The 23,245-nt window shown below is 36.0% G+C and overlaps 1 protein-coding gene across 1 annotated transcript in view; it reads left to right on the forward strand.

Annotated features, from left to right (window-relative positions):
• The first annotated feature begins 241 nt into the window (after window positions 1-241).
• Nup210l (nucleoporin 210 like) overlaps window positions 242-23,245 on the forward strand; it is a 126,479-nt gene continuing 103,475 nt past the window's right edge. The window contains 15 exon segments of the mRNA XM_047557337.1: window positions 242-426; window positions 2,165-2,301; window positions 10,837-10,890; window positions 10,893-10,973; window positions 12,479-12,566; window positions 13,098-13,129; window positions 13,132-13,247; window positions 14,419-14,455; window positions 14,458-14,496; window positions 14,499-14,549; window positions 15,169-15,327; window positions 19,754-19,822; window positions 20,663-20,713; window positions 20,716-20,768; window positions 21,554-21,694. Of these exon segments, the coding sequence (XP_047413293.1) occupies window positions 242-426; window positions 2,165-2,301; window positions 10,837-10,890; window positions 10,893-10,973; window positions 12,479-12,566; window positions 13,098-13,129; window positions 13,132-13,247; window positions 14,419-14,455; window positions 14,458-14,496; window positions 14,499-14,549; window positions 15,169-15,327; window positions 19,754-19,822; window positions 20,663-20,713; window positions 20,716-20,768; window positions 21,554-21,694 (1,293 nt within the window).

Here is a 23,245-nt window from a genome sequence, read left to right on the forward strand (position 1 = left end):
CACGCGATCTCTGAGCTACACCCCCAACACTTGCAGTGCAATTCTAGGAATGTATCCCTTTAAATTCCTTAAAAAAAAAAAAAAAAAAAAAAATCAATACCTTGGCTACGGACTTCACTTTCTTGAATTCCCACAATTCCGAGCAAGGAAAGTCCCACCTCCTGCTAACGTAGTGCCTTCGGATTGGCTGGTGTGGATGTAGAGCTGCCGCAGGGCGGGAACCTAAGACCTGGCGGTCGCCATGACAAACTTCGGAGCAACAGTGCTCTTCTTTTGCTTGCGTCTACATCGCCTTCTGTTGCTGTTATTGTTTTTGTTTGGGACCCTAGCCAACAAACTTAACGTGCCACAAGTGTTGCTACCCTTTGGCCGAGAGCCAGGCCGGGTGCCTTTCCTGCTGGAGGCACAGCGGGGCTGCTACATTTGGTGAGGGAGTTGTGGGATTATGAGATTATGTACCGCCATACCATCCAATAAGGATGGGAGGTGTTACTTCTGTAAGACTCCACAGGAATGCTGTGTGATCCCTTGGTGTGACGGGTCCTGCTTTGTAGAGAAGGGTATGATGTCACTGGGGGTAGAGGGGCCAGACCCGCATGGTGTGCCTACTTATATGAGAGATTCTTGGGATATGAAACTGTTTTTCACTGTGTGTGTTGGGACGGGGACTCTCTGTGAACAGCTGTCAGGGGACAGGGAAGCCCCATTTTGGAGGCCATAGATATGGTTGACCCCAGTGTGATAGAATATAAACAATGAAAGAGAGGGAGTTTCCAAGATCTGAGGAAATTTCAGAAGCAGAAAGACAGGGTGTGAAACTCCCCACCAAGGACAAGAGGGTCCTAAAACAATAGCTGATTATTGAGTACCTAGACACTTTTCATATGTTAACTAATTTACTTTTTACAGTCTTAAGAAGTAAGTATTGTTAACTTCCATTTTATGAGGAAACTGAGGCGCAGAGACCACAAAGGGTAAGCTTCTTGGAATATCATCTTGGGTGGAAATGAGATCTGCCTGTGATATAAAAGTTGTCTCCCCCTTATACAAGGAGCCTCACTGGAAATTTGAGGACAAGGGGTACTCAACTGTGGGACAGTGAGCTTCTTGACATTTTCTAGTGTGAGAGAACCTGTTTTATTTAAGTACTGAGGGAACCTAACCAAAGTGAGCTCTAGGACATCAGAGCATTCCTCCTAAGTGGAGTAGATTTCCCTTTACTGTCTCCTAAAAGAAGCAATGCAGTTTTTTCCAAGAAAGAAATTCATCTTTCATTTTATGAGGACGTATAGGGGAATTAAGCTTATAAGATGAGCCAGTGTAATGTATTTCCCAACTGAGAGGATAGTGCAAGGAATCTTCCCAGAATTGAAAACTATTCCTTTCATCCATCCAGAAATATTAATGAATTTTTTTGGCGTTTTTTGTTGGATTCACACCTCATAATTTAGCCAACTTTTCCATCTTAGATAGCAGCCCAGTTTCTAGGATTAGAGGAAATTCTTTCTCAGAGTATGAAAAAGTCCTCCTTCTTACTGGAAACAACATCAATGCTATTTTTACAGATGGAGGCAAGAATCAATCTTTTTTTTTTTTTTTTTTTTTTTTTTTGTGGTGCTGGGGATTGAACCCAGGGCCTTGTGCTTGCAAGGCAAGCACTCTACCAACTGAGCTATCTCCCCAGCCAAGAATCAATCTTATTTTAACATTAATCTTCTTTTAAACTTTGAGGGAGGAATCTAATTTAAGGAACTTTGCACAAAAAATCACTAGGAAAAAGTTCTGATCATCTCTCCCATTTCGATTCTTGTGTTCCCTAAACAATATTCCTACTTTTTTTTTTCTTTTTTTTGATACTGGTGATTGAACCCAGAGGCTCTTTGCCACTGAACTAAATCCCCAGTCCTTTTTATTTTTTATTTTGAGATGATTTCACTAAGTTGCTGAGGGTCTTGCTAAATTGCTGAGGATGATTTCCTGCCTCAGTTTCCTGATTCCTGAGATTACAGGCCAGTGCCATTGTGCCCAGCAAATGTTCCTACTTTAAAGAGTGTCATTTTAGTATACGGGGTAGCATGTAAAAATTGAAGACACATAGAAATCTCTTCAACAAAAATTAACTTTAACCCATGATTTCACACTCTCAAGTATTTTGTTCTGGCAGGCATTCTACCCATCATGATGCAGTTACTGTTGAGCCTTTATATGAAAATGGCACCTTATGTTCCCAAAGAGCTGTACTTATTGCTGAATCTACCCAACCCATACGCCTCAGCAGTATTATTCTTGCTCGGGAAATAGGTATGTTGAGAGTAAAAACTATATAACACTTTGTTGGGGGTAGAATGGTCCGATATAGATGAGTAATACAAATGGTATTGACTTCAAATGATAAGAGTTAGAGAAAAGAATACCTGTGGTATAATCCCTGATTGTGGCATCATCTTCTGACATTTTTTCTTTTTTCCATTTTAGTATATACAGCACCTTTCATGGTGACTTATACCAGGGAAACTAGTTGTTTGAATCAATATAGGGAGGAAGTAATCATTCATCTAGAATTACTTTAGGTGATAAGGTCTAAAATTGGTCTGGAATGAGGAAAAAGGCTGTTCAAAGATTAGTGCCTTTGTACTCAAAGTGTAGCGGGGTGTGGTAGCACACACCTATAATGCCAGTAACTTGGGAGACTGAGCCACAGGGATCACAAGTTGGATTCTCTCTCAGAATAAAAAATAAAAAGAGCTGGGGTGTAGCTCAGTGGTAGAGCACCTCTGGGTTTAGTCCCTAACGTTAAACAAACAATTTTTTTAAAAAGTCCAAAGTATGGGCTGTGAATGTGAATCATTGGCATCATCCAAATCACATGAGAACTTGTTAGAAACATGAATTCTCAGGCTCCATCTCCAGTCTTCTATATCAGAAACTTTGGGGTGGGTCTAGGGGCCTGTATTTTAACAAGTTCTCTAGGGGAATGTTTTTATTTTTCCCTTCTTTCCCCAGATGATTCTTTTTTCTTTTAATTTATTTACTTATTTATTTGTGTTGTCAGTAGTGGAGATCAAACCCAGGGGCTTGCACATGTTAGGCAAGCACTGTACCACAGAACCACCTGCAGCCTCTTATTTTTATTTATTTATTTGTTTATTTTAAAATTTATTTTAAAATTATTTATTTTGCAGTCACTGGGATTACATGAGTAATGGAATGAGTCACTGGTATTATCTGTGTGTGCCTGGCTCCTCTTTTTATTTTTAAATTTTATTTATTTGTTTGCTGGGGACTAAACTCAGGGTTTCTTGAGCATATGCTACCACTGAATTACTTTTAAGCCCCCTCCCTCTGCCCCCGCCAGGTCATTTACATAATAGTTTGAGACACACTACTGTATTCTATTTTAGTCTAAAACTGCTCAAGAAATGCTATTGTATTCAAATCAGGGCAGGAGTCTTGGTATCCCTTTATTTCTAGCACTTCATGACCATATTAATATAATGGAAATATCTGTATGGCTTTTAAAATTTTATTTATTTATATATATTTTTGCAGTACTAGGGATTGAACTGAGCATACATACAATGCTAGATGAACACTTCATCACTGAGCTATACCCTCAGCCCTTTTATTTTATTTTGAGATATGGTCTCTTTAAATTACCAAGCATGTGGTCCCCGCTTCTGCCACTCAAGTAGCAGGGGTTACAGGTATGTGCTCCTATGCCTGGCTATAATGCAGCATTTCTTAAAAGAATCAATTTAAAACAAAACAAAAGCATCTCTAAAATCTACTCCTTCCCCCCCCCCCCCAGTACTGGGGATTGAACCCAGGGTACTTTACCACTAGGTAACACCCACAATCCCTTTTTGGTTTTTATTTTAAAATAGGGTCTCACTAAGTTGCCCAGGCTGGCCTTGAACCTGTGATTCTCCTGCCTCTGCCTCCTGAGTCACTGAGATTACAGGACTGTACCACCCAGCCCAGCCTCAAAGCTACTCTTAAATTAACTTTGCAATTAGATAGAACTAATCTCTTTCTTTCCATTTTGGAAAGATCGCTAGCACTGAGTTATCACCTTTCCCAACCCTCCTCTTAACCTTTGGTTTCTGAGAGGTAAGAGTTCTCTGCTACTATCCACCAGATTTTCTTCCAAATACTCATACTAATTCTACAAATTTTGAGGCTCATCCTTTTAATGTTCTCACATGTGCTATCAATGACAATTAAGTCATGACTGCTGCCTGACTGACAGAACTTGTAAGATGTCATCAATTATAAGATGAGTCTCAGCTAAAGGAGTTGCTCAGCAGTGAAGTGCCTGCCTGGCCTGTGCAAAGCCCTGGATTTGATCCCTGATCCCCAGTACCAAAAAAAAAAAAAAAAAAAAAAAAAAAAAACCACAAACACCCAGAAATAAAACAAAACTAAGCTAACTCTCAACTTCATAGATGTTAAAATATGAAAAAATGAGTGTCTAAACTGGACATGGGTAGCACATGCCTAACTCCAGTGACTCAGGAGGTTGAGACCCAGTAACAGGTTCAAGGTCAACCTGGGCAATTTACTGAGACCCTGCCTCAAAATTTAAAAATAAATAAAACTGGCCAGGAATGTTGCTCAGTGGCAGAGTGCCCCTGAGTTAAATCCCTAGTACTACGAGAGAAAAATAAAAGTATCTAAGAATCCACAAAATATGTAGAAAATTCTCAAAAATGAGTCTTTAGGACCATGTGATGCAAACAAGCTAAAAAGGATAGAGGAATAGAGGAGGATATGGAGCTTCATGACACTGAATGGTCACAAAACTATTTTTCAACTACATTAATTCATTCTGTATCAAAAGATTCAGACTAGGTATTGTAGCTCAGTGGTAAAACAACCCTGCCCCCCAGCACCACACACATATACAAAAGATTCATTCACACTAGGAAAAATGTCAAATCTGGTTTCAATTTCAATTCATCTGACTTGTGGAAAATATTCCAAAGTTAAGTACCTTTAAATAACCTTTCCCTGGTGCATGCCTGAAATCCCAGTGACTTAAGAGGGTAAGGCAGGAGGAAAGCAAGTTCAAGACCAGTCAGCAATATATTGAGACCCTTTCTTAAAAAAAAAGGAGAAGGGAAAAAAAAAAAGATCTGGAGATGTAGCTTAGTGGTAGAGTACCCCAGGGTTCAATCCCCATACCAAAAAAAAAAAAACATTTTTCCCAATTTTACTATTAATATAATTGTGCATGTAGATGATGGAGGCTTGCAGTGATAAATGCCAGTCTCAATAACCTATCAGTTGCATTCTTATCTGACTGGAAATGGGCAGTTGGAAAGGGGTGAAAGACCTCATTTGGAAAGGGAAGCACATGCCCAAGAGAAATTGTTCATTCTTTCAACAAATATTTATTGAGTTGCCTCCTTTCTATAAAGTGCCTATAAAGGAAAAAAGATTTAAGCATTCCATTGGTATTTAGATACTAAGAATTCTGTTTATGAGCCAGACACGGTGACTCATGCCTGTAATCCCAGTGACTCAGGAGGCTGAGGCAGGAGAATTGCAAATTTGAGGCTAGCCTCAGCAATTTAGCAAGGCCCTGTCTCAAGATAAAAAATAAAAAGGGCTGGGAATGTAGCTCAGTGGTAAAGTGCCCCTGGCTTAAATCCCCAATTCCAAAAAAAAAAAAAAAAAAAAAAGAGAGAGAGAGAATTTTGTTTATGGTGATTTTTTGTGGGAGGTTACTGGGGATTGAACTCAGGGGCACTCAACCACTGAACCACATCCCCAGCCCTATTTTGTTGTTTAGAGACAGGGTCTCACAGAGTTGCTTAGCGCCTCACTTTTGCTGAGGCTGCTTTGAACTCTGGATCCTCTATCTCTGTCTCCCAAGCTGCTGAGATTATAGGCATGTACCACTGTACACCGCTATGGTGATTTTTGATAATGATGTGGTAAAGAAAATCAGTGGCTATGACAGATGATGAGTAAAAGTAAGAGACCTGAGGTGGGCATGTTCCATATAGTAAGAATGGTAGATTTCTTTTAATTTTTTTTCTTCTTGACTAGATATCGCCTAGATTTGAACATTGTAAAAACACAAAAGGTTAAAGGGTGAAAAGTAGATATTTCTTCAATCTTGGTTTTCCTAGAGGCAACCTTTCTGTATCCTACCAATGGTAGTTCATGAATATATGAATATGAATTTTTATAGTGTGATATCTAGCCTTTAGATACAGAACAGGTAGAGGAGTTTGGAGATGATGGCATAAATTTAGGTGAAAAAGTTCACATAGAGGATGAAAATATTTGGACAACTGAATGGTTTGGGTAGGGAAACAAAATGGGATGATCAGTACCTTTTGCACTGTGCATAGCACTTGGTAAGTGTTCAGTAAGTATTTACTGATTGACTAGTTGCAGCAGTGGAATATAATCAACAGGAGTTGGGCTGGGTATGGTGGCATGAGCTAGTAATCCCAGTAACTCCAGAGGCTGAGACAGGAAGGTTGCAAATTTGAAGCCAACCTCAGCAATTTAGTGAGAACTGGTCTCAAAATTAAAAAAAAAAAAAAAAAAAAAGGACTGGAAATGTGGCTCAGTGGTAAAGGGCCCCTGGATTAAATCCCCAGTACCAAAACCAAAACCAAAACCAAAATAAAACAAAACAAAACAAGCAAACAAACAAACAAAAAAAGGAGTTGATTTGGAAGCTAGAACAGGTATGGAGGTTAGGAAAGGCAAACATAGTTTCTGCTCCCTCTTTTTGTCTATGGTTCTGTGTTTCTTTGATTCTCTTAATTCTGACTTCATTCTTAGTTTTGTTTTGTTTTTCCTTCTCCATCTCCCTAGATCAGTTCTCCTTTTCTCTATCTCATTTTTATTTACTACCCACTTCCAGTATGAACCTGAAGTATACTTCAGAATATGGACCTGTAAAATTGTTTGTTATATTATTTAATAAAGTTATTTATTTACTTTTCACTTTAAGAGCAGGTAAGTTAAATGAAAATTTTCCTAATTACTCAAAATTTACTCATAAGTCATCCAAAGTAATGTTTTTTTTCTTTATGATCCATGGCCTTGTATTGAAAAGCTTCCTGCAATTGAAGTAGTCAGATGAGTGGGCACAAGGTTTTTTATATTTTATGTAAGGTCACAGCAGCTTTTGTTCTTTCATTGCCCAACACATTTTTCCACTGAAGAAAGGGATTTAGTTTCCCATTTATTGCTAGATATCTAGTCCCTAATTATCAATGTATGTATTATCTGAGCTCACCCTTCCTCCCTCCCTCCCTCCCTTCCTTCCTTCCTTCCTTCCTTTGCCATACCTGGTACAGTTCCTTAATGGTAATTTTACCAGTAGAGCCTGTGAGAGTTAACTTCTCTTGGCTCTTGTCCATAAACTCCATGTTTTGGTTTTTAATTCTTTTAATTCAGGTTCTGTCCTTCAGTTAAATATTTATCAAATAGAATATTAATTTTTTAATTTTAAAATAATTTTAGATTTAGAGAAAAGATAGTACAAAGAGTTTTCATATAACCTTCACCCAGTTTTCATTAATGTTCCACTAATGACCTCTTTTTACTCTAGGAGTCAATATAAGACACTATATTACTAAGCTAACTGGTCATGTTTCCTCAGTGTCCTCTTATCTGTAACAATTTCTTGGACATTTTGAGTGTGTTGGTCAGGTGTTATATAGAATGTCTCTCAATTTTGGTTTGATGTTTTCTCATGATTACCTCAAGGTTATGGATTTTTTGGAAAACAAATCCAGATGTGAAGAGCCCTTCTAATTGCATTATATTAGGGAGTATATGGTAATCAACATGATTTTTCACTGGCAATGATAAACTTGATCTCATGGTTAAGATGGATCTGTTAGGTTTCTCCACTCCAAAGTTTCCATTTTCCCTTTCCCATATTCTGTTAATTAAAAAATAATCACTAAGCCGAATGTTGTGGCACATGCCTGTAATCCCAACTACTTGAGAGACTGAGCAGGAGGGTCTCTTGAACCCACATTTTCCAGATCAGCATGGGTAACATGCTCAAAAAAGAAAGTAAAGTGATCACTAAATCCTGCCCACAATAAAAGGAAGGGAGAATTAAGCTTCACCTCCTGGAGTAAAAAATGTCAAAGAAAAATTTGTGGACATGTATTCACCACCACAGTAAGTTTGGGGGAAGATACTTAGATATATTTGTTTCTCCTTAAGATTTCACCCTCTCATTTTGGTATTTATCCATGAATCTTATTACCCTGTGTTCTGATGGGATTTTCTATTCCCTCATTCCTTATTAACTAGTATTGTTTTGGGGTTTTGTTTGATTTTTTTTTGTGTTTGCTGAGGGTGAGGGTAATGGGGATTGAACCTGGGAGCACTTTACTACTGAGCTATATCCCCAGGGTCTCTCTAAGTTGCTTAGGGCTTTACTAAATTGCTGAGGCTGGCCTGGAACTTGCTATCCTCCTGCCTCAGCCTCATGAGTAGCTGGAATTACAGCCATGTGCTCCAGCTCTTAACTAGTGTTCTTATGAAAGAAAGATGTCTTATGTCTTATGAATAATTTCTGTTATCCATTTATTATTATTTACATCAGTATGACTAATGGATATTTATTTTGTTTGGGGGGTTATCATGCAATGCTTCATACTTTATTTTGTTACTCTAAAGTAAGTTTCAGCTTGGCTCCTGTGTTCTTTGAACTTGTACATAGCTTTATTTTTTGTTATTGATTTATGTTTTAATACTTCCTTTTTAACTCTACAAGATGAATTGGGTTCATCTTCTATTTTCCGTGAGTAACCATTTCTTCAGAGAGTTATGTTTCTTTTTGTTAAAGAATTACATTTAGCCGGGCATGGTCTCACAAACCTATAATCCCAGCAGCTCAGGAGGATGAGACGGAGGATCACAAGTTCATAGCCAGGCTCAGCAATGGTGAGGCACTAGGTAACTCAGTGAGACCCTGTCTCTAAATAAAATAAAATAGGGCTGGGGATATGGCTCGTTGTCAAGTGCCCCTGAGTTCAATCCCTGGTACCAAAGAGAGAGAGAGAGAGAGAGAGAGAGAGAGAGAGAATGAGAATTATATTAGAAACCAAGATCTGGACATAAGTGTGCCTGTTGCTACTGAGATATCACTGCTTCTAGGTCCTCTCAGTAGACAGAACTAGGAAATATATGTATGTGTTCTAACCTATATATATACACATATCTACATTTATTTCTGTAGCTATCTGCATATCTAATCCTATACCACAGGATTCATTCTGACCTTCCTCTCTTGCTTATTTGCAACTTATTTCTCAGAAAGGGAGAAACCTCACCTTCCTTACCTACAACATATTTACTTATTTGTTCAGTTCTAGTATATCCAGAAAAGTAATTTCAGGATGATTAATTCAATTTTTAATGCCTCTTTTGAAAGAAATATACCATTTCCTGAAATAAGCCTATTTTGATGAACCTTAGCCTTTACTGAGGGGCATTTACCTATGTTATCTGATTAACATTTTCCTTTGATTTTAAAATTCAAAAAGTGGGGACAAGCCCCTGATATGTATTAGGGATTTTGGATAGTATAGTGATAGTTATCTTATTTTTTGTTTCTTGCGAATGAAGCTGAAACTAAAAATGTATAGTTAAAGGCAAATATGATAGTTCTCACATACGTGGGAATTTCAGTTAGGAGGGAGCATTGTTCAAAGACAGTAGTAAAAAACAGTTTTTATTTCATCCTCATTTTGTTTTGTACTCTTTCAGTTAGTATTTCTGAGTTTCATTATGAGTATATTGACTGTAACCCTAGTTGGTCTAAAGTAAGTCTCTGGGTTTTTAATCTCAAGGTCCAAAAAAAAAAAATGAGAGGAAAAAAAGAGAGAGAGGTTGCTAGAACTGATATTTGGTTGCCAATTTTTTTTCCTAAATAAATACATTTTAAGTCTACTAACATCTTCACTTCATAAAAAAATTACCACCTAAAAAGATAAGAATAGGGGCTAGGGTTGTGGCTCAGTGGTAGAGTGCTTGCCTTTTACATGTGAGGCACTGAGTTTGATCCTCAACACATAAAATAAATAACATAAAGGTACTGTGTCCATCTACACTAAAAATTTTTTTAAAAAGATAATGAAGTATATATTCCTTTAGAGTAATGATACAACTAATTAATAGTGTGATTAAACAATTTAATTTTCTTACTTTTTTTTTCTTTTTCAGTACTGGGTATTGAATCCAAGGAAACTTAACCACTGAGCCACATCCCCAGCCCTTTTTATTTTTTATTTTTTTATTTTTTATTATTATTTATTTATTTTTTATTATTGTACACAAATGGGATACATGTTGTTTCTCTATTTGTACATGGTGTAAAGGCATACCATTTGTGTAATCATAAATTTACATAGGGTAATGTTGTTTGATTCATTCTGTTATTTTTTTCCCCTTCCCCCCCCCCCCTCCCACCCCCCTTTTTTATATTTTATTTAGAGACAGAGTCTTACTTAACTTGTGATCCTCCTGTCTCAACCTCCCAAGTAGCTGGGATTACAGGCATGTACCACAATGCCCTGCTATTACTCACTATTTTAAAACTCTTATTTTTCTCATTTTTTCATAAATAAGTGAAAGCATCATTATAAATCAGTGCTTGGAAACCAGTGGTCTATGTCTTATTATCAACAGAAATTCTTAGATCTTGTCATTATGCCATTTTATTCTGTGGGTAAAGGTATCTGTCAGTCTTCCTTTCTTATAAACTTTAGAATATGCTTTGAGTATTTGAATATTTAAAAGATTCATGACTATTGAATTAAATACTCATTTTTTGATACTTTGAAGTGAATGATCATGAACTACGCTGTGATGTTAAGGTTGATGTGCTAGACAGCCATGAATTGTATCTCGGACCCGGGAACTCTATGTAGATGATTCACCTCTGGAACTGATGGTGAGGGCATTGGATGCAGAAGGTAAAGAACTTTAGAGTATTCAACCAAATCACCTAAAATAAAGTAATATTCTTTATGTTTAGCTCACAGAAACAGAACTTGAGTGATAAAAGTAGATGGAAATAAGACTTATTTTCCCCATTTGAAGGTCATGTAGATGAAGAATATGATTCTGAGTATGTTCTTGTATTAGCTAATTCTTGAATAAACTTTCCTATTATTAATTATCTCTGAGCTTTCTTAAATATCTAAATTGTGCCACTGAGCTTCCGTTGATGGGTCTCTATAGATGTGGATGTGTGGCACATGCCTGTAATCCTAGGGACTGGGAGGCTCAGGCAGGAGGATTGAAAGTTCAAGGGCAGCCTGGGCAACTAGTGTCTCAAAAATAAAATGGACTGGGGATGTGACTCAGTTGTTGAGTACCCCTGGGTTCAATACCAGTACCAAAACAGAGAACATTTTTTGATATTTTCTGTTTTGTTTTGTTTTGTTTTGTTTCTTAATGCTGGAGATTATAAACCAGGACTTGTATACATGCTAAGCATCAGCTCTACCACTAAATAATATCCCCCGCCCTGTTAGCTTTACTTTTGGATCAGTCAGTTCACTTCTTATAGGCCAGGAGGAATAAATGTAAATTTGTGTAAAAGTTTGATTAAGTTATTTTTCTTTAAACTGATTTATATTGCTTTAAATATACTCCATTAATACTGTAATACGGTATTAAATACAATTAGATTTAAAGATGTAGTTCAGTGATAGAGTGTTTACTTAGCATGCCCAAGACCTGCTTAGTTAGCATGCATGAGTCCCTGGGTTTGATCCTTAGCATCAAAAAAATAATAATAATAATTTTATTACCACTTTCTTTTTAAATTATTTAGTAAGAGTATTTTTAAATTTTTATTAATTTTTTTATTTGGTACCAGGGATTGAACCCAGGGCACTTAAGTACTGAGCCACATCCCAAGTCCTTTTTTATTTTATTTTATTTTTTTTATTTTGAGACAGGGTCTTGCTGAGTTGCTTAGGGCCTTGAAAAATTGCTGCGGCCTGGCTTTGAACTTGGAATCCTCCTACCTCAGCCCCACCCCTCCAGCTGCTGCGATTACAGGCATGCACCCACCACATTTGACAAGAGTAATTTTTTAAAAACTGAAAAGTGAAATATTCTGGAATCCAGTTTTTATAAAAACTGAGATCACAATTAATGATGCTGGTAAACCATCAAGTAGTTATAAGGATCCTTTCTATAGAAAGAATGTGGCATAATTTTTGTCAATTGGCAATCAACTGAGTTCTGTTTACTTTCTTGCTATATAAGAAAGCTTGTACAGCAGCAACACATATTATTTGTGCAGGGATCTTCCTCATATATATGTGTTTCAATTCACTAATGCTTCTATTTGTTACTTAGGAGGCATAAAAATAGCGTTCTAGTTAGGTTTTCTTTTCTATTCAAAAATACTGAACATTTTTGAATATGTGATTCTATCTTGTCTGCATTTGGCTTGCTCTACAGGAAATACTTTTTAGTAGTTTGGCAGGGATGATGTTTGAGTGGAGCATTGCCCAGGATAACGAGCCGGCAAGAGAAGAACGGTCTAGCAAAATTAGGTAACCTTGAAACCAACATAAATCATCTCTCTTTGAAGGAGGACATCTGCCATTGGGTGGCATACTGAACAGTAACTGTTTGTGTGGACTTTGATAATCCTACTGTCTGGACTTTTTTTTAAAACAAATAAATTGACCAGGAGAAATGTCTCTGACAAAAGGATATACAGTATATGTAGGTACCTTTATTATAACTTATTTTGAGCTACTGTAGAGGAGTCTGTGAGCTCAGGACTATATAATCATTTGAGTCAGGTGTATCTCCTGGCAGTTTTGTTGTTCGGGCTGTCTGCTGAAATAGAGTAAGATAATGGTATGGAATTTTATTTTCAAAGAATAGATCCCTGACAACCCAGGTTTTAGTTCTACAACAATTTTAGCCATAGTCACATTAAGTATTTTTTATAGTCAGAAATTTTAAAACTTTCTACACTGTATAGACATTAAAGAGACTGTGTTTAAAATCTCTTAGGGACTTTTAGAAGAACACATTGTTTGATTCTGCTGAAAACCAATCTTATTTGTCTTTAGGATTCTAAAATTCTCTGAAGCAGAATATTCTCCTCACACTATATAGCTGAGATGGAAAATGAAGAGAAACAAGGAGATGTGATTTTGGTGTCTGGAATTAGGACTGGTGCTGCTATTGTAAAAGTTCGAATTTACGAACAATTCTATAAGGTAAAAAGTTTGTGCTATAAACTTTCATCTGATAATCTTCCTATGGAAATATAGTTTCTTCTGTTTATCCATGATAACCTGATAAGAAACCTAACTTGAATATGATTTGGACCAGTAGTTGGTCATTTAATTTAAAAAATTGTTTGAAGTGAAAAAACATAAAAAAACTTTTGTATTCCTTGAACATTTTGGAGTACTATTTGGTTGTAATTTCAAATATGCCTGGTATGTTCTCTAAAAACATTCTCAATAACATATTTTACAGTAGGAACTATTTTGATTATAAATATGACTGGCATTTTATTCACCAATTCTTTGATATAAATCCAAAGCCTTTCTTTTAGCTGTAAATTCATTGTTTAGAAACCTACATACTATTTCTTGTATAAACCTCTATTTCTAGTTTCATTTTCTTCTATGATCAAGTGAACATGTAGACATCTGAAGCAATCAGAATATAGAGTTCTTTAACTTTCAAGGATTTCCTCCCTAGTCCTTCACATTTCATATCTAATTTAATAGCACTTATTAGCAACTTGCCTTTAACTTCTTTTCAAAACATTTAATGTTTTTGTAAAAACAACAGCTTTCTTTTCACATCCATACTTTTTATTTTAATGTATATAAATTTACAGTTATAGCTGCATAAATAGGTTTGGGAAAAGGTAATGTTTTTTGGTAAGCACTTTTCATATGATGGAAATATAAATTGTAGAGATCTTAGCAGCCCAACAACCTGGTGTTGGGTAAGTCACATATTGACTCACAGGAATCAATATGGAGGAGAAAGTAATGTAATCTGGTGTGTCAGTTAATTGGAGATTGGCTAAAAGAATTTCTGTGGCATGTAGTCAAGTCTTACCTTTCTTCAGCATACTTACTTCTTTGCCTGCTATTCCTTTTTTAGAAGTGTTTTCATTTTTTATTAGTCTGAGTGACTTAGAACATCATTACAATAGTAAGATTCATGATCACTTTTCAGACTAACTGAAATTATACTTGTGATTATGAAAGCATTATTAAAATATTTATATTTTTGAGTAATACTCTATTTTTTATTAAGATCTTTATTTAAAAAATTTAAAGAAATATATATGAAGTAAGCTTTTAATAAGGAAAATGGCCTTGAGGATTTTACCTATAGAAACTTTTTTTTTCCTTCCTCTTTTAGAAAGTGGCAGCAGCACTGATCCGACTGCTTGTTTTGGAGAAATATTTCTTATACCATCCCATGATATTTATCTCTTAGTAGAGCATATATTAAATACCAAGTTGCAAAAATGGTTCAGGGAAGAATGACAGGTAAGATTATTTATCTTTTCTTGTGACTCACATTTCTCAGATCCTTTGTGATGACATAACAAGCAACCCCACATTATATATGAAAAATATTTCCTTGTGTTTTAAAATTTTGTGATAAAGTACTTTGTAATTGTTGTACTTGAACTAATACTGAACAGAGATAGTCCCCATATCTTTAACAGGTCCAAGATGGTCTACTCCTGGCAGTTCATTAGTTTTTAAGAGTACAAGCAATACTGCTGGGTGAAGAGTCACATACCTGTAATCCCAGCTACTCAGGAGTCTGAGGCTGGAGGAGCACAAGTTTGAGGGCAGCCTAGACAACTTAATGAGACCTTGTCTCTAAATAAAAAGAGTGGGTATGCAGCTCAGTGGTAGAGTGCCCTGGGCTTAATCCCTAGTACAAAAAAAAAAAAAAAATACAAGAATACCAATAATCATTTGATAGTATTCCTCATAAAATAGCTACCTGTAGAAGTTCATCATGGTGGGAAAAAATTAGAAGCAGATCACACTTAAAAAGGCCTGCTTCCCAATCTTCCTCTTAAAATCCAGTGGTATACCATTAGTCACTACAGTAACTCTGTCATTACGTTTATATGTCTTTTCTGTCTTACAGAGGTGAAATTTCCCCTGGAACATTATACACTGGAATTACAAGACCATAGAGTTACACGTAATGGGTCTCTTTCTGGGAAAGTAGCTTCACTGGATGAGAAAACAGCCACGGTGACTGCCCTCCGACTAGGCCAAACTAATCTTGTCTTTGTTCACAAAAGTATCCTTTTCTTTTGTTCAAGTTCATCGGCCAATCTACACTTTCCTGAGCATGTTAGACATGTTCCTTGGTAAAATAGTTTATTAAGATTGATTATAATACACTGTTGATCTTTTGCGTGTGTGTGTGTGTGTGTGTGTGTGTGTGTGTGTGTGGTGTGCTGGGGATCGAACCCAGGGCTTCATACATGCTAAGCAAACTGCACTGTTTTTCTATGTGTTTTATTTATTTATTTTTAACAAAGAACTATTATTGTCTTAATTTCTAACAAATGATAGATAAGAAAAGGAGAATAGTTGGAACTTGTGATCTATTGACTTAAATGTTTATTTGTATCCTCAATCAATTAAAATTAGGGAACTGGGGAAAATGGAGTTTAGAGGAACATATGTGAGTTTTATTTAATTTGTTCTTTCCTATTTTCACATGATAATTGAGGAAAATGGCATTGTCCAGAGTAGATGTTTAGTTAATATTTTAAACAATTGAGTTGAGAGTAATTTTAAAAATTCACTAAAACTGCTCTGTAAGGATGGGACAAAGAGAGATGCATAGAACTCTATTGTAATTAATGAAAAAAGAATGAAGATTTAAATTTTCAGAAAACTGAAATATGATTTGGACTTTGTTTTTCAGTGTTTAATTTGGAAGCATTTCCTATTTTTAAATGTTAGAATCTAAAAAAATTACTTCCTTTAGTAAATATCAGTAATATTCCTACCATGTGCTCTATCATGGTCAAAACACTGGAGATTACAGGCTGCTGTTTTACCCAGGAGAGTTAAGGAAATCCCTTTGATAAGGGTGACATTGGAAGTAATGAGTCTTGCAGATATCGGGTGAAGAGCTCCAGGAAGGGGAAATAGCAATTGCAAAGGTTCTGAAGCAGAAAACATGTTTGGCATTCTTTATATCTACTTTTTCTTTTTGCAGTGCTAGGGATTGAACCAAGGCCTATACTTGATAGGCACTCTACCAACTGAGCTATAGCCCCAGTTCATGTTTGGCATTCTTAAGAAGCATGAGGAGGGGGTTGGGGTTATAGCTCAGTGGCAAAGCACTTGCCTAGCATTTGTGAGGCACTGGGGTGTATTCTTAGCACTACTATAAATAAATGAATAAATAAAGATCCATCAACATCTAAAAAATATTTTAAAAAAGAGAAGCATGATGGAAGAAACTAAGGGATCAGAAGAGGCAACAGAGTAGGCAAGGGATAGATTATGTAGGGCCTAGTAGTCTTAGTAAGAGTCTACCAGACTTGACAGATAAACAGCACTTCTTGTAGAATGGTTGTTAGCTGTTTTATTATTTATCTAATACATATTAAAGAGTTATTGATCCAAAGTTGGTTGTTCTTTAGTGATTTTAAGGTGCCTAGGATTTTTGTAAACAAAACCAAGGAGTACCTATAAAATAGGTAAACTACGTCATTTCAGTTTATGTTGAGTCAAGTATGTGTCAGGCACATCCCTGAAACTCTCTAGGTAAACCTAATTTTCTCCATATTCTAGTTCATATTGTTATCATTACAAATAGCAAATATTAATATACATCATACTTGTCTGTTTATGTGTCTTTCTTGAGCAAATGGATGGTGACTATTCATAATTTGTTCAGCTCTGGCCAAAGAGAGAGAGAGAGAGAAAGAGAGAGAGAGAGAGAGAGGAGAGAGAGAGGAGAGAGAGAGAAGTAAAGAAGAAAGATCAGGGTACAGAGTCACATGACTGTAATTCCAGGCGTGTGAAAGGTTGGAGACTGAGGTAGGATGATCACAAATTTGAGGCCAATCTCAGCAATTTAGTGAAGCCCTAAGCCAACTAGGCAAGACCCTGTCTCAAAATAAAAAATAAAAAGTTGGTGATATAGCTCAGTGATAAAGCACCTCTAGGTTAAATCCCCAGCATTGCAATCAATAAATAACATAAAATTAAAATTAAAAAATTTAGGAAAACCAGGAGAGTTGTTTCACAAGTGAGGAACTTAAAAGAGGTATTAAGTAAGATCAAGACTGAAAGGTTATATTAAGTAGGAAGTTCTGGGACACTTGTTAATAAAAACACCATGGCATTGAAAAGAAAAAGAAAAACAGGTAGAAATTTGGAAAAGACCTAAAAATAACTTTTTTAAAAAATAGGAGAAATTTTACCATGGCAGATATTGGGGAAAGGAGAGCAAGTTGATGGAGCAAGTTTTCTGACAGGCAAGAGAAAATGAAATTTAAACACAGAAAGATTAACTTGAAGGTAGAATATTTTATTGTGTTTAGAGAAGTGTGGAGGATGTTTCATCTGTAAAATAAAGGGATTGTGTATTTTCAGAATTTCCTTCTAGCTCTTATATTTTGTATATTTTGTGTTGGTGAGGATGTGGGAAAGAGGTACACTCATAAATTGCTGGTGGGGTTGCAAATTAGTGCAACCACTCTGGAAAGCAGTGTGGAGATTCCTCAGAAAGTTTGAATGGACCCACCATTTGACCCAGCTATCCACTCCTTGGCCTATACCTAAAGGACTTAAAATCAGCATACTACAGAGATACAGCCACATCAATGTTCATAGCTGCTCAATTCACAATAGCCAGATTGTGGAACCAACCTAGATGTTCCTCAGTTGATGAATGGATAAAGAAACTGTGGTATATATATATATATATATATATATATATATATATATATATATATACAATGGAATATTACTCAGCTATAAAGAACGATAAAATTATGGCATTTGCAGGCAAATGGATGAAATTGGAGAATATCACGCTAAGTAAGATAAGCCAATCTCAAAATCCAAAGGACGAATGATCTCACTGATAAGCAGATGATGACACATAATGGGGAGTGGGAGGGGGGCAAGAATGGAGGAAGGAGGGACTGTATAGAGGGAAAAGAGGGGTGGGGGGGAGGAAAAAATAACAGAATGAATCAAAACACCATTACCCTGTGTAGATGTTATGATTACAAAAATGGTATGCCTTTACTTCATGTACAAACAGAGAAATAACATGTATCCCATTTGTTTACAATAAAATAAATTTAAAAATATTTTTAATAAACATATTAATTTTATCTATATATTGTATATAGATAGTCTTGATAGCTCATTTGGAGTACATGCAGCAACTTTAAAAATTTGGTCTCAAGGGCTGGGATTGTGGCTCAGTGGTAGGAGCACTTGCCTAGCATGTGTAAGGCACTGGGTTTGATTCTCAGCATCATATATAAATAAATTAAATGAAGTTCCTTCGACAACTAGAAAAATATTTTTAAAAATTTGATCTCATAATAATATTATTTTACTTTCATTCCCTCTGTAAAATATAGTGATATATTATAACCTTAGTCCATGACTGAATTAATACAACTTTTTAAATTAGTGTACTTTGAATTAATGAGTGTTTAGTCATCTTAGATACCTATTTCTCAGAGCAGAATAATTTCTTATTAGCTTTTAGATGTAATATGTTTTCAAGAAGGAAGCATGTTCCTTATAGATTGCATATAGATTGATATTAGAATAAATTGTACTTCTCTAATTTTTTTTGTGGCTGGTGGGGTAACTGGGGATTGATCTCAAGGTTGCTCTACCACTGAGCTACAACCCCAAGACCTTTTACTTTTTTATTTTGAGACATGGTCTCACTAAGTTGCTGCAGCTGGCCTTGAACTTGTGATCTTTCTGCCTTAGCCTCCTGGGTCACTGGGATTAGAAGTGTGCGCAACCATGCTTGATGTACTTATGCTATAATTTAACTGAAGGGGTAGTGGGTAGCATGATGTATGAGTGACCTAGAAGTATGACGGCAAAGAGAAAAGATTTGCAGCTAGTGATCTTGAAACTAAATTACCTGCAGAGCCCTATGCATGTTGCTGGGTAACAAGTTGTATACTTCCCTCCACCTCCATCCTCACTGTTCTCTTCAGCCAAAAGGTCTCTTCCTCCAGAATGGTACCACCTCATTTTGAATTTCATTTTGGACTCCTATGTAAGAATTTATTTGGAGAAAGAGTTGGGAGCTAAATGAATTTCAAAATGCAGGGTAGGGGCTGAAGTTGTGGCTCAGTGGTAGAGCGCTTGCCTGGCATATGTGAGGCACTGGGCTTGATACTCAGTACCACATGTAAATAAATAAAAGATTCGTTGACAACTAAAAAAATTTTTTTAATTAAAAATTAAAAACACGTAGGGCATAATCTTTTTCCCATTCTACCCTCCTTAAAGTTGAAGTTCAAGGATACCTGACTCCTGCGATGACTAAGTATCCCTCAGACTTTTCTCAAAAGTGTACACATTTAAATTCTGGTTTTCTGAAGGAAATACAAGACAAATTTTTGTTTGTGTGTTTGTTATTCTTTGCTTTGGTAGCTTACCTTTATATTTTCACCCAACTCTGGCTCACATGATTTCCTTAAGCAAAAATTAAGATGTCCATATGCGGTCTGTGTCTGGACTCCCAAATTGCACCATATATGTTGTAGAGCCTGGATTTTTAGGTATTTTTAAATAATGTTTTTCAGAAAGTTGAATAAATTACTTCACTAAAATGAGTGCATTAAAAACTAGAGACCTGTAGAAGTCTCAGCCTTCATTTTGATACCTAACTAACTTCAATTCAACTTCACTTGACATGTTTTGATTAATTATTCTGGTTAAATGCTATCTGCAACAGGGAAACATCTTGAAACAGACTGTGAAACAATGTGAACTCCTTGTAATACAATCTTTGGGTTAGGAAATGAGACTTTATCAAGGAAAAAGCCTGGCATGGTGGCATACACCTGTAATCCCAGCAACTTGGGAGGTAAAGGCAGTAGGATCATGAGTTCCAAGCCAGCCTCAGCAACTTATGGAGGCCCTAGGCCATTCAGGGAGACCTTGTCCCTAAATAAAATACAAAAAAGAACTGAGGATGTGTCTCAGTAGTTAAGTGCCCTTAAGTTTAATCCATGGTACCAAAAAAAAAAAAAAAAAAAGACGAGAGAGAGAGAGAGAGAGAGAGAGAGAAAAGACAAAGGAATCTTAATGTCCTTAGGCTATTGAAACAAACTCTGACTGAAAGAAGCTAGAATTGCCTGACAATTTGAATAAGCCTTAATTGTGGTTTAATCTTATCTGCATATATAAGTGACAGTACTTCTTTATACTGATATGAGCTAAGTTAAACCATCATTTTTGGAACCCTATGTTGTTATAAAGTGTGAGTTTGAACTGAACAATTTGCTATGAAACCTCTCCATTAGCAAGTCTTCCTCTTTTTAAAGTTTGTGTTTGTTGTTAATTCATTATAGAAACATGATGACTTCTAATATTTTTGTTTCTTGATCTGTATATAGGTTTCACCGTCTACCCTGGAGACCGATGGAGTCTAGAGGTGGGACAGGTGTATGTATTACAGTAGAAGTGTTTGATAGAAGCAGCACAAAGGTCTATATTTCAGATGTGAGTCTCTTTTGTATCTTTCTAGCTCCTTTTATGGATAACCCTTTGAGAGGACCATCCTTTCTGATTAGAAGTTCCTCTTTCTTGTTTTATTTCCAGACTTTATCTTTGGGAATGCAAGTTACTAGGTTGTTATTATTTTAATAATAACATAATAATTATTATTATTATCATTATCAACTAGTTCTGTTCTTGAGGAATGTAAATCAGAAGTAAAAAATATAATTCAGGGTTGGGATATAGCTCAGTTGGTAGAGTGCTTGTTTTGCAAGCACAAGTCCTGAGTTCAAATCCTAGCACTGCAAATAATATAATAATAATAATAATTCAGTTAGAATTATGGGAAAGAGTTGAAGAGAGCGCCAATGATAACATTCTGGAGGAGATCCTCACTTCAGAAATGGTTACCTCAGTTTTGTAGTGGTGAGAGTAGAAGTGTGAACATTAGGTGTGAAATGTTGTACTCAAGCTCCTGGGTCTTTTTTTCCTCCTCTGAGAACTACCAACTAATTGGATAGCACAAATTATAGAAAAATTTACGTAGTTTTGATTCCTCCTATTCATGATACTTGCTACTAATGAAACCTTCAAAAATGAATATCATTTTAAAATTACATCTTCCCAACTTAGAATTTCCATGAGGGATAGCAAAAAATTTGTTCTTTTATATATATATATATATATCCTTGAATGCATAGTAACAGTTTTGTATATACTTTGGAATTCAGGTGGCTTTAGGGAAAAAACATATCTTCAGGTTTGTGTTGCTGTTGTGCTGATTTCAGAATCTCAGGATTACATATGGCTTTCTAGAGGAGTACTTTAAAGAACAACTAACAACCATAAATGGATCTTACCATGTAGTGAAAGCTCTGAAGGATGGTGTAGTGGTGATAAATGCATCCCTGACGTCCATCATTCACCAGGTAGGAATTAAAAGGATGTTCTTTGTGTCCTAAAAACGCCAAAGAGGGTTGGTTGACTTGATTTACAAAAAGATACATGACATGCTACTTTTAGCTTTTAAAAAATAAAAAACTCACAGTAGTACACTTGATAGTTTATACTTCTACAAGTTTTCTGTTCTAATCTTTGTTATTGCTCATAATGTGTATTTGTCTTCATTGTGTATATATCATTTAGGGTTCCTTTAAAAGTTATTTCATATGCATATTCTATGTTATCAAGTACCACATAGAGTACTTTATTCTAAAAATCCAAATGGTCAATGTGCCATTTTATTTAGCATTGTCCCCAACATTGAACTTTTATTTCCAAATTTTTACTCTGTAAATGGCATAACTGAATATCTTTGTACATTTTTTCTCCTTTTGCTTAATTTCCATATGGTATAATACCAGAAACAGAGGTATTACTGGATAAATATATGAGAAATTAATCTGTTTAATGCCTTGAAATTATAGAAGTACCCTGATTTGGGGGTGGATACTGGGGATTGACCCAGGGCACTCTACCACTGAGCTATATCACCAGCCCTTTTTATTTTTTATTTTTGGGTGAGGGTCTCACTAAGTTACCCAGTGAGCTTTTGGGGGAACACCTCACATCCAAACCTTAACCTTCTGCCCCTGACCCCCAAAAGCTCACACTCATCTGACAATGCAAAATACATTTAGTCCATTCCCAAGAGTCTCCATAGTCTCAACAGTTCTGAGATTGTTGTAAGTTCAAGGCCCAAGTCGTCTCTGAAGCTCAAAGCAATTGAGAGCTCCTGTAAAATTAAAAGCAATTTACAAGTATCCAACATATAAAGGTACAGAGTAAAGATTTCTATTCACAAAAACAGGAGCATAGAAAGAAGGGATGGGATGAAAGCAAGAGCAAAATCCAGATCCTGTAGTGTGGTATCCAGCTTCTGAGGCACAGAGCATAATGTCCTCTCCAAAGGGCTTGTGTAGCTCTGCCCCTGTGGCCTTATGGGTTGCAGCCCAAGTGACCTTTCTGTTGACTTGTTTCTGTTCAATTCTTCTTCTTTTTTTTTAATAAATTTATTTTAATTGTAAACAAATGGGATACATGTTGTTTCTGTTTGTACATGGAGTAACAACATACCATTTGCATAATCATACATTTACATAGGGTAATGATGTTTGATTCATTCTGTTAATTTTTCCCCCCCCCCCACCACCTCCCACCCCTCTTTTCTCTCTATACAGTCCCTCCTTCCTCCATTCTTGCCCCCCTCCCAACCCCCATTATGTGTCATCAACTGGTTATCAGCGAGATCATTTGTCCTTTGGATTTTTGAGATTGGCTTATCTCACTTAGCATGGTATTCTCCAATTTCATTCCATTTGCCTGCAAATGCCATAATTTTATTATTCTTTATAGCTGAGTAATATTCCATTATATATATATATTATATATATATATATATTATATATATATATATATACCACAATTTCATTATGTATTCATCAATTGAAGGACATCTAGCTTGGTTCCACAGTCTGGCT

Source organism: Sciurus carolinensis, chromosome 1 (assembly GCF_902686445.1).
Source record: "Sciurus carolinensis chromosome 1, mSciCar1.2, whole genome shotgun sequence".
NCBI classification, from domain to species: Eukaryota; Metazoa; Chordata; class Mammalia; order Rodentia; family Sciuridae; genus Sciurus; species Sciurus carolinensis.